The sequence below is a fragment of the Argentina anserina genome, chromosome 2 (genome assembly GCF_933775445.1).
Source record: "Argentina anserina chromosome 2, drPotAnse1.1, whole genome shotgun sequence".
Lineage (NCBI taxonomy): Eukaryota > Viridiplantae > Streptophyta > Magnoliopsida > Rosales > Rosaceae > Argentina > Argentina anserina.
The window spans coordinates 24,682,258-24,701,296 of record NC_065873.1 but is presented as its reverse complement, the minus strand read 5'-3'; the positions used below and the strand labels follow the sequence as shown (position 1 = coordinate 24,701,296).

Genomic DNA, 19,039 nt, shown 5'->3' with positions numbered 1-19,039 from the left:
GAAGCGGCCACATATCCAGACGAAAGATCCATGTACACTTCCTATGTAAGTTTTTTATGAAGGAATGCATTCTTAACATCAAACTGAAGTGGCCAGTTTGAGCTAGTAGCAAAAGAGAGCAATACCTGAATACTGTTTATCTTTGCAACATGTGCAAATGTCTCATCATAGTCTATCCCATATGTCTGGGTGAACCCCTTTGCTACTAAGCGTGCTTTATATCGACTCACTGTCCCGTCTGGATTATACTTCACTGTAAACATCCAACAACATCCCACAGTTTTCTTGCCATGTGGTGGAGATACGAGCTCTCAAGTATTGTTCTTTTGTAATGTTTCAATTGCTTTCTTCCATTTTAGATCTCCCAATGTATCATGCACTTTGTTAGGTACTGATACAGTAGATATTTGATTCACAAATGATTCATATGATTTAGACAATCTTTTGGTAGATATAAAATTTGTCACATGATACTTAGCTTTAGCCTGAAGGGTAGGTTCATATTTTTTTGTTGGCTGACCCCAAGTAGACCTATTTGGCAAGACTTATTGTCTACTATTAGCCTCACTAGTATTAGCCCCAATATAATGACTAACCTCATATGAGTGATCTTCTGTACCAAGAGAGCATTAGTCAGGTGTATAAACAGTAGTACGGGAGACATGATGGGCAGTTGTGTTGTCATCTTCTGGTACCTGAATCTCTGGAGTGACTACACCGGAATCATCTGGTGGTGCCTGTGTAGCTGACACATTGGCAATCTCGATTAAACTTGTCACCATATCTACTGGCTTACTTGTCTCCCCCTCTCCATGATACAGCTCTTTAAAATATGAATTCTCTCACTGAAGAGCAGTATCAGAAAAGGAAAAATAGCTCATGTCCTCAAAGAAAGTAACATCCATAGTGACATAGTACTTCCTGGTAAGTGGATGATAGCACCGATACCCTTTCTGATGTCCTCCATACCCAACAAACATACATTTAACTGCCCGGGCATCAAACTTAGACCTCTGATGTGTTGGAAGATGGACAAAAGCAACACAACCGAAAACACGGGCAGGAAGATTAGGAAAAGAGGGTAAGGAGACATGAGATGCAAGCACCTCATATGGAACTTTTCCTTGAATGACACGAGAGGGAAGACGATTAATGAAGTGGGCGGAAGTTATGACATCATCACCCCAAAGGTACTTAGGCATATAAGCACTAAAAAGAATATACCGAGCCATATCAAGTAAATGACGATTTTTCCTTTCAGAAACTCCATTTTTCTCAGGTGTGTAAGGACACGTTGTTTGATGAACAATTCCGTGTGTGTTAAAAAACTCTTGAAAGGCACAGTCACATATCCCCCCCCATTATCAGAACGAAAAACTCTAATTGTGGAATTATATTGTGTTTGGACAGTGGTATAGAAGACTTGAAAAGCCGGAAAAACCTTATCTTTAGTTTTGAGGAGAACAATCCATAAAAAATGGGTACAATCATCAATAAATGACACATAATACAACATTCCTGATACAGTATACTCTTTGGAGGATCTCCAAACATCATAATGAATTAATTCAAAAGGAAGAATACATTTATTAGAAGTACTAGGGGAATAAGAAGATCGATGACTCTTACTCAAAACACATGTCTCACAACATAAAAAAGACTCATCCACACTAATAAACAAAGTAGGCATATATTTTTTCATAATACTAAAAGATGGATGCCTTAAGCGACGATGTCATAACCAAACTTCACTTAACTTGTCAGAAGTGGAGATTAAAGCAGTCTGAGACTGTGCTCCTGGTTTCTCCCCCGCATATGTCTGGTCCAGATGAAACCGGCCCCTCAGATACCCCGACCAATTAACTCCTCAGTGAGAAGATCCTGAAATATCACATACATAGGAAAAAAATGTCACATAACACTTAGCGTTAGTGTTCAATTGGGGAATATATATCAAATGATGAGATAAAAGCAGATATATATAGCACATTGTGAAGCTCTATTGTTGGAGGAATACGAACTGACCATTTCCCTAATACGGGGAATGTCTCACCATTAGCATTAGTAACATAAGGTACTGGTGGAGGAGACAATACGGTAAAATAAGATTTGTCATAAGTCATATGATCAGACGCACCAGAATCAATAATCCATGTATCAAAACCAACAAATTTAGAAATATTTAAAGCCATACCAATTTTACCACGACCAGTTATGGATGCGGTAGGTATTGCTCCTCCTGCTGTATAATGATTTGGTTCTTGGACGAATTGAATAGCTGTTTTCGCCTTGGGACGATAATTAGGCCGCTTAAGCCTAAGGTGTGGATACAGCTTCCAACAGGTTGCCCCAACATAGTTAGTATCATGACAATAAGAGCAAGGAGGGCGGAGCCGATTCCCGAAGCCTGGTGGTGGTCCTCGCTGATGAAGTTGAGCTAAAGTTGTCTGTTGAAGGGGTGGTGCCCGAGAACTAGCACGAACAGTAAGGCTGGAAACTTCAACTTGTGTATGATGAAGACTCTCCTGTTGAGATTCATCCTTACGGATATATATATATATATATATATATATATATATATATATATATATATATATATGAAAGTTGTAATTAGGCTAGGGGGTTCGGTCTTTCTGACCAATTTCCTTTTCGCACTGTTATGCTTTGCATCAAGACCTTTTAAGAAATGGTGAATTCGCTCAAGCTCCTTCTCTTGTTGGTACCAAACAATATCTTCCTGATTCTTGATCATGCAAGGACGTTTCACATCAATGTCAGCCCAAATATTTTTTAGTTTGGTGAAATATTGCGCCACCGGTTGCCCATCTTGTTGCATTGTCAAAGCTATGCACAGTAACTCATGAACTTGTATGAAATCAGAGTCATTAGTATATAAGCCTTCCAATGTCTTCCATATTGCCTGCGCAGTGTCACATGCCTCCACCAGATCAACTATCTCTTCATTCATAGCTTTCCACAAGACTGACATTATAAGACCATCATCGTCGTCTCACTTAGTGTAGGCAACAATATCATATGCACTAGGAGCCTTAGTTACTCTGGTTACATGCCCCATTTTGTGCATTCCTCGAAGATGAGCTGCCGTAATTCTCTTCCATTTATGGAAATTGGTCCCATTGAGTTTGGTTCTCCCAAAGGAACCACTGTCAAAACTCTTGACAGATACTTCAAATGTCGAAACATCATTGATCTGAGAACTCTCAACTCTATCTTCCTAATCCATTGAAAAGAAAATTAAAAATTAGGAATTATACAGCGGAAACACCAAAAAACGGATATGAACATGTCTTGGGTGCATGTGCAATGTCGGTAAACCTACACTGACAACCAAGACTATCAAATCTGGTCCGAGTCGGGTCAGGTCGGGTTGAAGCTGGTCCGGGTCAGGTCGGATCAGATTGAAGCTGGTCCGGGTCGGGTCGGATTTGGGCCGAGCCGGACGGGTCGAATCTGGTCTGTGTCAAATTTGGAGTTCAAATTCGGGCCGGGCGGGTCGGAGAGAAGCAGAAAAACGAGTCAGACGTCGGAGAAAAGCAGAAAAACGAGTCAAACGTCGGAGGGAAATAGTGGTGACGTTGGAGGAAGAGATGGTTACAGCAACTCCTGAGGAGATGACGGCGACGTCGAAGGAGGGATGGTGACGTCGAGGTCGCAGGAAGACCGGCGGAGGGCAGCGGCGATGTCGACGCGCAGAGAGCTGTTGGACGGGAGAAGGCATGCATGCGATATGCTTATGAGTATAAAGATGCGCTGGAGCTGGTGTTCAAATAACACGCCAAGATCGAGAGGACTGACTCGATGAACAGGCCTGGGAGTTGTGACGACTACAACGCGGCCGAGATGTCGTTAGGGATAAGCAACGACGATTCGTCGTTCTCGGTGCAGCTCGCACGGGTGATGGCGGATGGCCGCTGGACGGGAGAAGGCGGAGGGTCGCCGGTCTGGGTTCACTTGCTTCTGGCCTTGGCTGGAACCGGGGGTTCGGGTCTTTTTGTTGAAGCCCAAATCCTCCACGAAAAGTTTTCCAAATCGTCTGCCGAAAAAAACAGAAACCCAGAAAAAAACAGAGCAAGAAAAATCTGCTCTAATAACAAGTTGAAATGTATATTGCTTGATAACTATATATACATAATTGTCCTATATATAATCTAACAAGAGTACAATTAACCACAAATCACTCGTTGATTCCTTCCTTGAATCACGCCCATGATTTCCTCCATCATTCACGCTAACAGAAAGCAACCTGATTAACAAACTAGTTTTACCTAAAATCTAACGCCTAAATGATCCTACCTAATCAAATCATATTTCCAGTGTGTTTAATATTACAAGAACTTATAGAGTTAGTACATTGATATATACTTGGACGACCATTTTTTATCGGGTGTGATCCACTTTGTTTAGAATATGAAGTTTTATAGTTTTGAGTTCGAAATTCATTAAGTAATGAATATTTATAATGCATTAGTGAGAATAAAGGACATTATATCGACTATTTCAAACATAACAATGCATATGGTTTTGTTTGATGTTATTAATACATACATTATTTTATTTTATTTTTATTGCGCCCCTCAAATTCTGATATATTAGTTTGCGTTTTCCTAAAATTCATGTTTCACCATTAGTTACCGGTCAAGCATGTCATGTACCGTGATATCTAATGAAGCATAGACCAAAGCAGAGAAGTAATATTCAAGAACCAACCAAGCCATATTCAATGAAAAGGACCACAAGCCAATAGTTACTGTCTATTGTTGCCACTGTCCTAAAAAGCAGCTACCTAGACCGCTTAGGCGGAGGCTAGGCGCTACGAGGCGTGTCACCGTCACGCTTTTTACATATTCAATCATCCGTAGTGTTTGAGAGATTTGGCGGCCGCTTATGCGGTCATAGGTGGTATGCGGCGGTCCGTGACGTTTAAAATCAATGGATTTTTAGAAATAAAAAAAAAATAAAACGCAGTGGAAGTAGAAGAACTTCATGATGAATATTTTATTTCGGATGATGACACAGAAGATTAGGAAAGAAAAATAGATATTGAGTTTGAGTCCGTTACCAAATAAGTTAGTGAATGATTTTGAGAATAAAAACTTGAGATTTAGTCTTGCATTTGTTTTACATTTTACCTTTTATTTTAATATTTTTGTATTAATTTTGAACTTAAGTAATTTGAGTTTGGACTATTTTGAAAATTAATATTGAGCATTATTATATATTTTTAATCATATAAATAGTTTAAATACATGTATAAAAATAAATAAATATTTAATCATTTGAATTCGCTAGACACCGCTTAAGAGGTTACCATACCGTCTAGGCGCTAGGAGGTAGTTGTCCGCTTGTATACCGCCTATCGCTTTTTCAAACTTTAATTATTGCATACAAATTTATTCTCAATAAAAAAATAACACAAACCATTAATCGTTGTCAGTTGTTGCATACAAATTTGTTTTCAAAACCGGTAATGACTATTACGAAGGAAAAACAACATCAAAGTGTAAGTCTTGTGTTTATTATAATTCCTAAATAAAAGTATACCAATTGCATGCATGCCCTACGTGTCTAACTCTTTATATTCTTTGCATATGACAAGATTATCAGCATTGAATTGAGGAACAATAAATGTTTGAGTCTGTATACGGTTTTGAACTAACAGTATTACACGAATAAACCGAAACTACATTCGGATGTCTCTAAGGGAAAAGAAAGCGCTATAGATGGATTCAAGCGAAGCTAAGCATAGCTTGAGACATTGAGATTATATCTAACAGTTGGCTCGATATTTAATTACTTTCTTTTGGGTAAACGAATTTTACACGAATAAACCCAGACCACATTCACATCATTCCGTAGAAAAAGAAAAGTACAATCGGAATCAAGCCAAGCTAAGCATTGCTCGAAGCCTCGAGATTAGCTCTAACCCCGTTTGGTTGACATGAATGTGAAGACATGAAAATGAGTTAATTTCTTTTCCAACCTAATTTGAAATGGAATATGTTTTTGTATTTCCATATGGGTATTTAGAAGATATTGAAATCTAAAATTTAGAATTATTTTGGTAAGATGTTAAAATAGAATGTTCAATCAAAATTTTCATTAAAAACCATTTATAAGAAAATAATATACAATTTAAAAGGAAATTAGTCTTTGTCCATGGGAATAGAAATATAATACCACCTCTGGATAAGTAATTCATTTCAGGGTTTAAGAATGAGTTAATTTTCAGTCAAATCACATTTTTTGTTTCCATTCAAATATCAAATTATAACCAAATAACATCTACACATGAAAACTGAAATAAATTCATTTTACATAGAAGAATTTCCTGTCAACCAAATTGGGCCCAAGTTTCTAACAGTTATTCCGAGATTTATACGGTAAAAAAAATATCCGAAGCAGATTTTACTATTTACTTTGATGGACTCATATAGACTCGCCTCTAAAATAGAATCATCCACCGGCCCATTTGGACCATTATATATAAACTAAAGGACTATCCTGCAAAAAACCGACAAAATAATCATACCAAACCCAGGTGCAACCCTCCGCGTCATAACAACTCTCTCCACAGAACAAACCCAGCCTTCTCCTTCAACATTTCATCCCCATTAGATCCATTCTCCACAGGGTCCGCGATCTTCACCCAAACGGGCACCGTTTGGGCACTCTGTCAAAGCTTCACTCACCTCTGCTCAATTTCACCGGAGAAAAGCTCAATCGGTGCGGGTCTAGGTTTCCAGATCTCGCACTCTTCCAGGTAATTTCGCTATTCGATAATTTACTTTTAGCTGTAGCTATTGGAATCGATTGATTTAGGTTTAAGGTGAAAGATTCGAATCAAATTATGCGCAATCTGTTGATAGGATTTGTAGGCATTGAAGTGTTGAAGTAATTTTGATGCGATTTCAGGTGGTTATGTTATTGTGAAGCTTCAATTTGGGAAGCTAGGGCTTGGAACAATGCATGCCAAGGGTACTTCGTTTCGGGATCGGACAGAGGAGTTTCAGAAGTATGCTGCCACGTTAAAGAAGTCGTTCTCGTCGGCGCCGGGGCCGGAGTCGTCGCATAATGGGCCGAGTAGTGGATCGAGATTCCAGGAAAATCAAGCGGCGGTGTCGAGTAAATCCGAGTTTAATCTGAGGGCTGCCAGAATTGGCAAAGGGATACACTCGACGTCGCAGAAGCTTTCAAAACTGACACAATGTGAGTTGTTGTTAATGATATGTAGTGTAATTGTAATGTGTTGGTCTTTGCGGTTTTAGGATGGAATTTGAAGCAATGCGAATTGGTTGAGGTGATATTTGTTGTTGTAAAGATAGTCAGCTTAATGACATTTCTTTAATTTTGGTACATATGTTCATTGTCACGACAGCGTTGCTTAAAATAGCAAAAATTTTATGAGTTTGATCTAGGTTTGATAATTGTATTGTCGTGTGTCTTTTATGTTGCTGTTGCCACAAAAGATTTTTGTTATTAAGTGTTTATCTGTTGTCTTAATGCAGTGGCGAAGAGGAGTACTGTTTTTAATGATCCAAGAAAGGAAATTGAGGAGCTGACAACAGTAATCAAGCAGGATATTACTGCACTCAACTCTGCAGTGGTAGACCTTCAGCTCCTATCTAACTCCAGAAAAGAAAGTGGGAATATTTCTAGTGACTCAACTAGTCATTCGACCACAGTTGTCGATGACCTAAAAAACCGGCTTATGACCACCACAAAAGAGTTCAAAGAAGTCCTCACCTTGCGAACTGAGGTAAGGCCTAATATTTTTCCCCGTGCACTTTAAAGCTGGTAGCCTAAGTATGAGACTTCTCTACTGAAGTTTCTCTGCCAATTGTACTCTAATATTAATGATATTTTTATTGGTTATCATGAAGAATTTGAAGGTTCACGAGAATAGAAGACAACAGTATTCATCTACTGCCTCCAAGGAACCCACAAATCCTTTTGTTCGGCAGCGTCCACTGGCTACCAGGTCAGCTGCTAGTTCTTCAAGTGCATCTCCTCCTCCATGGGCCAATGGATCAGCATCGTCCTCGCAGCTGTTCCCAAAGTAAGTGATTGTTTTTCTGTTGTCAGTCATGAAATATTGCTACAGTACTGTGATATTACCATATCGGGTATCCCTATAAGTGTGTGAATGACCCTGGTTTATCATTTACAAAATAGTAGAGAAGTGTCTTATGTCCTGAATTATACCAACCATATCTCTTTGTTTCTTTATACTGGGTTGTGCAGAACAGTCTGAATAAAGACAATGATGATGATCTTTCATCAAATTACCAATTGTCAGACTGGTGTTTGAACATTCCGGAATGTCAGTGTTGTGCAGATGAGTAATTATAGATGAATAACTTGATCTAGGGAGATAGGCGCATTGATTAAGTTATGTTTTTCAAACAATCAACCCCACTTTGTTTGAATTTTTGTTTTTGAAGTCTTGGTTATGATCTTTGTTTAATCTCTCAGTAAGATTTATTTCGATTTATATAGTAAATTGAGGCCCTTGATTCTTTCATCTTTGCAGGAAAGAGCCAGATGGGGAGGGTCAACCATTGCTCCAGCAACAGCATCAGCAGCAGCAACAACAGATGGTTCCGTATCAAGACAGTTACATGCAGAGTAGAGCTGAAGCTTTGCAAAATGTTGAGTCCACCATTCATGAGCTGAGTAATATTTTCAACCAGCTGGCGACATTGGTTTCTGAGCAAGGGGAAGTTGCCATCAGGTTTTATTCTAATCCAACCTATATAAGTAGCTACAGTAGCTCTTAGCAGAGACAGTCCTGATAATGGACCTTTCTACTTTGTATTTATCACATGTATGTTTTTTTTTGGGTGATTGATTGTTACTTTAATACTTTTGCTATATTGCATTATCCTAGTATGCGGTGTGTACTTTTGCTATATCACGTTATCCTAGTGTGTACTTTATGAATGAACACGATCTGAGATGATCTAGAAGGTGATATTTCAACTCCAATTTAGCCCATAACCTTGTTAATAGTTGAATGAGGATGAGGAGAAATTAGTTATTGTTGACCATGATAAGAGTGCGCACAATAAAATGGTTCTTCTGATGCCACTGGCAGTGGTTCTGAAACTCGCATTTGTAAAAAAGTGAAGGTGCGTTGCCACTGAAAACATATTTTCAATAGGGTTAATTCCTCATATGGTACCTAAAGTATGGCTATTTGAACAATATGGTACTTGATGTATGAAAACGGATAATTTGGTACCTGAAGTTCTCATTTGTAAGCCATTTTGGTACTTCTATCAATTTTGATCATATTTTTAGGGTTATGTTTGTCATTCTAACCCTAAACTCATTAAATTCACATTTTTTTCATTTCTTCCTATAATTGCCTCTCTTTAGAGATAATTAAATTGATATATTTACTCCACTTAGCATCTACTTCGCATATATCGAAAATATTTTTTTTCTTAATATACTTATTGTATCCTAATTATTTTCTGCAAAGGAAATAAATTGCTTTTATGCAATTGTAATTGTTTATTAAAATATATTTTTTAAATTACTTATAATTAAAATTAATTTAGATTGATAGCTACATTATGAAAAATTATATACGTAAATCATCACAGATACTAAGTGGATGAGTTATCAAATTTTTAGTGATAATTTAGAGGCAATTTGGAGGTATTATGAAAAAATAAAGTAAAGTAGAGATAGGATGACGGAAATAACCCTTCAAATATGGTCAAAATTGACATAAGTACCAAAATGGCCTAAATTTGAGAACTTTAGGTACCAAATTGTCCGTTTTCATACATCAGGTACCAAATTGTCCAAGTAGCCAAACATCAGGTACCATGGGAGGAATTTACCCTTTCCAATAAGATGGGTAGCTTTTCATCAGAGGATCCGTATGTTCAGTACAATTGCTAAAGCTACTGCATCTCACTGTGTTCATTGCTTGTCATTGTAATAATGCTACTGCATTTCACTGTGTTCATTGCTTGTCATTGTAATTATTTTAATGTCTAGTTTATGAACTCACGGTTTCAATAATAAAAAAATGACGGTATTTTGAAGATTCTTTTGAATAATATTTGTATCTGTTCATTTGTGCCACATTCTGATTGATGTTTTAGTTGTGGGGGTTTTCTTGGGAGAATACTTTGGCTCCTTGAAGTTAGGGACTAAGCTGTAGTTTCTCTCATAATTCTAAGTCATTTTATTCTCAGTTGGCACTTGGCACATAGTAGTTTGAACTTTGAAGAGTAACCATAAAATTCTATTACTTACATTGGATTTGAACTGGAAGTCTGACAAGGTTATTTCCTGTTGCAGAATTGATGAGAACATGGAAGACACATTGGCGAATGTAGAGGGCGCACAAGGGCAATTGCTGAAGTATCTGAGTAGCATATCATCAAATAGGTGGTTGATGATCAAGATATTCTTTATATTAATTTTTTTCCTCATGGTTTTCCTATTTTTTGTGGCATAATAGTGATTGTGGAGACTATTGAAAAGGAAGCAAATGACACCGTCTTTCTGAGTATTTTACTGTTGATAAAGCCCTTCTATTTGTTTCACAAGCAAGATGATTACTTAGTAATGTAATATATGTATACTGAATTACTGATACAGGAAATAGTAAATTTGTTGTGAACTATGTATGGCAAAATTTATCAGCTTCCTAGTTTGTTATATATTTTGCTGTTTGGTCCCAGGGGCAATGTCTTATAGGGGTTTAAAAATACCTGTTTTCAGGAAACAAAGTGTTTGAAAACCTGCCTGCATTCAAACTGTGTTAAGAGAGAACTAAAGAACGTAAACTGTACGCTTGTTTTGAGCCCCCAAAAGTTTATAATTCTGCTGTTGATAGCCTTTCTTAAAACTTGTATGGTTTAGAAGCATGTGTTAGGGAGAGCTGTAGGGAACTCCTGAAATTCATTGATGCATTGTATCATCTTGTAATGTTAGGTCGGCTGCAGTAGTGATAGACATGTAATGGACTGATGACACAAGTAGAGATGCCTCATGTGGGATCTCGATCATATGAACTCTACTCCAACCATTCAGACATGCTGCTATGTTACCATTGTGCTATGCTATAGGTCAAGGTTACCCGTTCTGTCTCTTAATTATTAAATAAAATTTTAAATTAATCTTAATTAATTATTAGGTAAGTTGAACAATAATAGCAAAAGCCTCTTCTCTTAATTATAGTGTGGATAGACAATAATAGAAATGGAATTAAACAACGTTACCCCTCATTTGAAATAGTTCGTTCACATAAAGAGCACAATAGCTGGGGCTAGTAGATTTCAAAATCAAACGGCCAGTATGCTCTCATTTCCGTAAATGAGACAAGAAAAGAAAAGACGCGGGAACGAGAATAGCAAACTCATCACTGGGTGTTGTGTGTGTTTGGGGTAATGAAATTAAAGTGGGATTTCAGAGTCAGAGAGGCCAGTAGAGAAGAATTAAGAGAGAGAGAGAGAGAGAGAGAGAGAGAGAGAGATGCCAGCTGCTTTCTAAGAAACTCATCACTCTCTTAATTAATTAGACATCCCCTATATATTCTCTCTGCAGAAACCCCCCATTCTCCAAATCGAAGAGCTCTGTTGAGTGCATTTGGTCAACTAGTTTCTTGAAGAAAACTGATCGAGGCTATGTTCTGTGTTTTGGGTAATCGACTTGTTACTCTTGAACAATGTTTTGCTTTCCATATGGCTTGTTCTGTGTTTTGGTAATGGCTTGTTCTGTGGTTTGGGTAATGGTTTGTTATGTACTTCTGTACGTGTTTTCAGTAGTGAATCAATTTCATCGTGTTGGTTTGGTTCTTCTATTTTTGCAAACTAAACAAAAGTGAATTGTTCCTGGAACTTGACCAACTTTAGTTAAGTCGGTGTTTTGTTCTTAGTCTGGGAGCACCTTATCCATCACCAAATTCATGGGTCATCTTCTTCCTCACGTTCTTCTTCTCCTCTCCATAGCCCACCCCAACACCGTCGTCGGGATGAAATTTTTGGGCTCCGGGTCTGGGTTTGTCGACCAGAAGACTGCCGAGATGGAGGAAGAAATCAATTTGAAACTGAAATTGGGATTCTTCAACGCAAGCCGAGCTTGCATAGTGGTTGTTACAGTCCCTTCTGCAAGCAAAAGATGGCACTCGTGTTTATTCGTTTAATCAACTAAGACTTAGTGAAAGGATGTAATAGGCTGGATTCAAATGCGAGTTTGAACTTCAATTGTAATGATCTATTGTGCTTTTTATTCGAGCTTTGTGAGTTTTATTTTTATCTCTATGTGCATATTTGTTTAGTATTTATATTGGCATTCAAGGTCTGAGTTCATGTCAATTTCAGGTTTGCTCTGTAGTTAAGATGAGCCAGCCTAGTACTCAGAGTCAAAATGAGCAAGGGGATGATGGTGACACTTCTGAAATATTGTGGTAGGAGCAATTTCTGTTATGCTATAAACTATATATGACTTTATAGTGTTGGTGTTGTGCATCTTTTGATATGTTTGAGTTCACATTGTGGTTTCTGGTGTAGTAAAACACACACATTGTGGAAGAATCCAGCTGAGATTCGGCAAGACCTTGGCCCCGATCCTTCTCAGGATCGACATGCTTCTGATGATGACTGTCCTGCAGGCCTCACAAATCTCGGTGCAACTTGTTATGTTAACAGCATACTCCAATGCTTGTACATGAACAAGCCCTTCCGCGAAGGCATCCTCTTGGTTGAACCTGAAGTCTTGGAACAACAACCGGAGTTGAATCAACTGTCACAGCTGTTTGCACAGTTGCATCACAGCAAAATGGCTTCCATAGACTCATCCCCCTTTGTCCGTACTCTAAAGTTGGATACTGGAGTTCAACAGGACAGTCATGAATTTCTGACCTTATTGCTGTGTTTGTTGGAACGTCACTTAAGCCACTCAAAAGTTTTGAAGGCAAAAACTATTGTTCAAGATCTTTTTCGTGGAAGTGTGTCACATGTTACGAGGTAAAACTGAGTAGGTCATTGTTGTTTGTTATTAATTTGGCACTATTGTGGACATTATCCCTGGTTTTAATTGATTAAAGTGCTGGTTGCTGTTCATTTACCATCTTGTTTGTTCATGCTAGCCCTTTGTTTATCATAAATTCTTTTCCTTCAATTGGTATTATGTTCCTCTTGAAAAAAAAAAATTGTTGTAGGGTTCTATTGTTCAATACTTTCTGAATGAACATCTGAGATTTCTGCTTCCCTGGTCATTGTGTGACATTAGATATAATAAAGTATGCTGTAAATCTTTTTTCAGGAATCTTCTTTTTAAGATGGGAGGAGATGGTCATTTTTTTAGTTTGCCTAGAATTTAGTTTTACTTTGTTTCACCTGAATACCATCTAGTACTTAGTCTAGCAACAAAATTTTGACAACTTGTTTCTGATAGAATACACTTGTCAGCTTTGATTTCCATTAACCTTAGATTGCTACGTACTCCTTTTTTATATCTTCCTTCTTTCTCGTTACTGTAATATCAGTACTTTAATTCACTCATATATGTATAGGTGTTCGAACTGTGGAGAAGACTCTGAGGTTTCTTCAAAGAAGGAAGACTTTTATGATTTGAAACTGAATGTGAAGGGTTTGAAAAGTTTGGATGAAAGTCTAGCTGATTACCTCAGTGTTGAAGAGCTTCAGGGAGACAATCAGTATTTCTGCAAGTTCTGTAAAACAAGAGTGGATGCTACACGAAGCATCAAGTTACACACATGGCCTACTTTTCTGAATTTTAACCTCAAGCGATATGAATTCCTTCCTAAGGTAGTTTCTATTGCCCATTTTCCATTTTCTAGCTAGAATTAGCAACTCTAACACTTTAGAATGATCATTTATGTGTATGTCAACAAGCACAGGAAACCCTTATAAGCTTATCCTTTAATACACATTTTGCACTTCTACAGAGTTTGAAATTTTAGTGTTGTTTATAGTTCTACATTGACTTGTAGTACTTGTTTAATATTCTATTTTTCTGTTGATTTGTGTCTGTAGACGACAACAAGAAAGAAAATTACATCTCTATTTTCTTTTCCTGGAGTACTTGATATGAGGCAGCAACTATCTCAGCCTTCTCAGGTTGAATCAATATATGATTTATGGGCTGTGCTAATACACAAGGGTACTGCAGTTAACATTGGGCACTATGTAGCAAATATTAAGGACGAGAAGACCGGGGAATGGTGGGAATTTGACGATGAGCATGTCACATACGTAGGGACTCACCCGTTTGGTGAAGGGACCGGCAGGCCTCCATCTTGCTCAGAACAGATTAACAGTATTTCCAATGATGGGAACATGGAAGTTGATCACCAACAACCTTCAGAATCTGTTACTGGTTATGATCCACATCAGTTTACATCGAGTGATGCATATATGCTGCTGTATTCTCTCAGGGCCTCCTCGAAAGATGACAAGAAAGTGCGAGATGAATGTAATACCAAGAATATGAAGAAAAAAGATGATGGTGTTTCTGGGTCCACTAGGCTGGTGGAAAAGCAACGGTACTTTCTTCTCTCCAAGCTATTTGAAATAAATGGTTGTTATTAATCTATTTCTCCATTGCTTCTCTATTTTTCGTTTTTTCTTTTGTCTTTCAAGTCTGCAAGTATATGAAAAATTTGACCATTGGGTGATATGAAATGAATATATCAGAAAGCAAAATGACATGAAGGAGACAAAACTAAAGAGAAGATAAAAGGTTACATTTTCATGAGAAATGGTTGAACAATGTGGAAAAAGAGGAGAACCATTGGTTTTATACCTTTTTTACTTGGTCCCATAGGTTTTACGTCATTTTTCTCTTCCTTAACAAACCTCATCATGAGAATTACCTGATTGTTATGATTATTAAAAAAAAACTGTCATTCTGCTGTTCATGCGAGATTGCATTGTGTAAATTTATGAATTTTTATAATAGTTTTATGTGTGCCTTAGTGTTGTGCTTTCTCTGACGTATCAACAGGGAAAACCAACTCAAGACTCGAGATATATCAGCTGATCTTGAGACATCTCTTGAGGAAATGGTGAGGGAATCCTCATATTTTGTCAATTTGTTTATGAGATGCTTAATTTTCTGACTTTGCATTCAAGCTTTCTCATTTCTCATGCTATGTTGGAATTATTTCTTATTCTGTTGTCTTTGTGGATTAGGTCAATACCATCTTCTTGTTTTAGCTTTATTGTGATGCATTGTAGAGAGAAAGTATTATGTTTTGAAATAAAGTCTCATCAAATTCTACTAATACTTTAATAACCATGAAAGTGATTATTCTGATGAATTCTTCTCAATTCTTTTAGATACCTAAGGACCGGCCCGGAGAGCAAAAGAACAGAAGATCATGTTTTTATCTGAAAAAGCAACGGTACTCTCTCTCTACTCTCTTGTCTTCAAAAAATAACATTGTTGTTATTGATCTATTTTTCTGTTAATTACGAGTTTGGGGTGTTGGAATTTGTATGGATCATAGCTTACATATACAGTCATGAGTTTTAATACCAAAACTTACAACTTTGGAATAGTTCTAAGACTTGCTTTAATATTTTTTTGTAGACCCTCTGCTCGTCGTCGTTCAAGTCGTTCAACTAGTAGCCTTGCCCTTGCAACAATGACCATCGGCGATATCCTCTCTATACTTGGTGTAGGAATATCGACCGGGCTTGCATGGGTTACAAAACCAACTGATGGTTGGTTCAACCCAATACAGGGGCTTTCCGGCTGTGTTTGCACAGGCACGGGCGATACCTTGTTATGTCCGTGCACCCCTATAGTTTTCCTTTTTTTTGAAACTTGGATGGCGGCAATGTTCTTCTTCAGCTTCTACTTAATTGGGAGGATATTGCTTCGTTATAGGCAATGGGCCACTGTTGTCTTTTACACGGTTTTTGTGTTTCCGGCCTATTGGTGGTCCGTTTGGTAGTCGGTTCCCATACAGTTCCGGCTACAGGTGGTGGTCCTAGATATTGTGTGTTTCATTACAATATCTGCAGGGATGATTCCTTATCTGGCATACCGGATGTCCCGTGGCCTTCCTCTGTGACTCGATGATTGCCTACCATTTTATCATGAACAGAGAGACAATCGCCTACCATTTACTATGATGCTTGATGTATATGATACAAATTTACTAAATATTATTGGTCCTTGCTAATAAGCTTCGAGAAGTTTTGCCAGCCCTTATCTCCCCTAACCAAAATGCTTTTGTTCCGGATCGGCAAATTTAAGACAATTTACTCCTTGCTCATGAGTCCTATCATTACTTGAAGTCTAAGAAGGAGGGTGGCAAGCATGAACTTGGTCTAAAACTTGGTATGAATAAAACTTGTGATCGGGTTGAGTGAGATTTTTTGGAGAGAGCTCTCCTTTGATTTGGTTTTGCTAGTGAGTGGGTAAAGCTCATCATGTCTTGTGTTACATCGGTTTCATTTTCTATCGTTCTCAATGGTAAACCGGGCAAGACTTTCCGGCCAAGTCGTGGATTGCGACAAGGTAACCCTCTCTCTCCATACTTGTTCCTACTTGTTAGTGAGGTTCTCTCTCTTCGAATAACACATGCAGTTAGGGACAAAATGGTGGTGGGTATGAGAATTGGTAAAGGCAGCCCTGTTATCTCCCACCTCTTTTTCGCAGATGATGCTTTATTTTTCATTAGAGCAACACTACACAATATCATGCAATTGACTCTTATTTTCAAGGAGTATTGCCTTGCCTCGGGTCAAGAGATTAACGGTTCGAAATCTAGTATCTTCTTCACACCTAACACTCCTGAGCAAATGACATTTCTATTTTGTGAGCTGTTGGTAATAGGGAGGACATTGACAAGTTGGTTTGGCCTCATTGCAATGATGGATCCTACAAAGTGAAAGATGACTATTACTGGTATCATAACAAGTCCTCTAATTTGGTGGTTCACGATCCAGGTCCTTCTCACCGAATTGACAGGAATGTGTGGAAATTGGTCTGGAAGCTAGAGACTACTCCTAGAATTCGCCACTTCATTTGGAAAGTCCTAAACAACATCGGCCCTACCTTCCAAAATCTACATCGTCGTAAACTAGCTAATTCCCCACTTTGCCCTATCTGCCAGGGAGAGGAGGAGTCCTATATGCATCTACTTCTACTGTGCCCGTGGGTGCAGGCCTTCTGGTTTGGCTCTCCTATTGGACTCCACATAAACAAGCAAGCAATTACAACATTTGATATGTGGTTTAATACATTTTTCCAATCTATATCCAGTTCTAGAAACAAGAAAGATGCATTTACCTTATGCTGCTATTTGTTGTGGGGGATCTGGAAGTCCAGGTGCAACTATGTGTACAAGGGAACTTCTCCATCCCCATCTTTTGTCACCAGCGTAGCAACTAATCTGGCAAGTGAGTACTTAGAAGCTCAAATCTCGTCGGTGATTGCTCCGACTATTTCTGTGGTCATCCCAAATGCTATGTGGAGTGCTCCTCCCAGCTCAGTGATCAAGGTCAACTATGATGTTGCTTGGAAACCTCCAGACAAGGTGGGAGTGGGGGTTGTTGTCAGAAACAAATCTGGGGAATGCATTGGTGGCCTATCCAAGCTTCTGCATGTTGAGGATGTGGATTCAGTTGAGAGTTTGGCTCTTTTGGAAGGTGTTTCGTTGGCTACTTCAATGGGGATGAAAAATGTGATTGTGGAATCAGACTCATTGTATGCAATCACAGAATTGAAAAGATCTATTTGTTCAAATTGGAAGGCTTACCATATTTTCAGTCAAATCCATGCAAAATTGGCTGGTTTTGATGCTTTCTCGTGGAATTGGGTGTCCAGAAAAACGAATAGAGCAGCTCACATAGCTGCAAAGCTTATCAATCGGAGTGAGGGTCATATCATTTGGACATCACCACCTCCTCTGGCTCTTGTTTCGATCTTGCGTAGCGATGGTCTTACCAGTCCTCCGCCAGACTCTATAGATGCTGCACTTTAGCTGTTTCTCTTGCTCAGTTAGAGTCTCTCTGTATTCTATTTCTTTTTTGCGTCAGTGGAGAGCCGCAGCTTTTTAGTTTCCTCGTGTTGTATTTCTGGTCATTGCCTTTTTTAGGCTTTGTTTTCTTTTGGCTATGTCCCTAATGAATCTTTCATTTCCAAAAAAAAATAAAAATACAACAAGTCACCACAAACTTATGAAATTATTTACCAAATCACACATTAAGTTAAACTATTGAAAGTTTAGAACCAAGTTCCAAGTGAGCTATACTTGTTCTATAACATTCTTGAAGACACTACTCATGGGTTGAAGATATAAACAAGGCTTGTGGCCAAAGAGCAGAAAAATATTACAGATATAATTCATGCAGTGTGAAATCTTATAGGGACTTCAACTGATTAACTCACCAACCTCAATTATGGTGAACTTGATAGAGAATGCTACTTTTGCCCCATTTTTTCAATTACCAAATAGATGATTCCTCAAGATGGGAGAGAGTCCCACTTATCTTCATACGGTACCTGGTTTTCTGCCAGTTAGGAATTCAATATGAAAGTCCACTGATTTATTCCTAAACAGAATCATCCTAAAAAACTAAGCTGAAGAAAATGTAAAGAGGATGGTGTATGTGTTGATGTATACCCAATGCCGGCCTTGGCCAGGACAGAGTAGGCACCAGTATAGGACCTCTATTTTTTTTTGGGTGGGGGGAGGGCTCAACAAATTTTTTGTATGCATGCATTAAAAAAACAATTAAGAAGAAAATTCATCTTAATTATGCATGAGTTATGCAATAATCACTGATTATATCTCTTCTTTTTTTATTACAATGCATGAGTTATGCTATACTTTGGTAATAAGTTCAATTCTGAATAAGTTTGCCTATTTTATGACTAATACAAACATAATAATAGACAACATACTAACTAAACTAAAATATTGGGTTTAGACCCAAAAGTTCAAGCTCAAAGTGAAACGCTAGGCAAAGATTGTATTAGGATATTAATCTCTCTGTCTGTATATTGAATTCAGTAG

The 19,039-nt window shown here is 38.1% G+C and overlaps 1 protein-coding gene across 1 annotated transcript; it reads left to right on the top strand.

Moving 5' to 3' along the window:
- The first annotated feature begins 6,575 nt into the window (after window positions 1-6,575).
- LOC126782927 (syntaxin-32) lies at window positions 6,576-10,703 on the top strand. Its single transcript, XM_050508283.1, has 6 exons — window positions 6,576-6,781; window positions 6,934-7,227; window positions 7,527-7,777; window positions 7,902-8,077; window positions 8,552-8,752; window positions 10,339-10,703. The coding sequence occupies exons 2-6, from the start codon at window positions 6,984-6,986 to the stop codon at window positions 10,496-10,498; spliced, it is 1,032 nt and encodes a 343-aa protein (XP_050364240.1). The 5' UTR covers window positions 6,576-6,781; window positions 6,934-6,983; the 3' UTR covers window positions 10,499-10,703.
- Window positions 10,704-19,039: the final 8,336 nt, after the last annotated feature.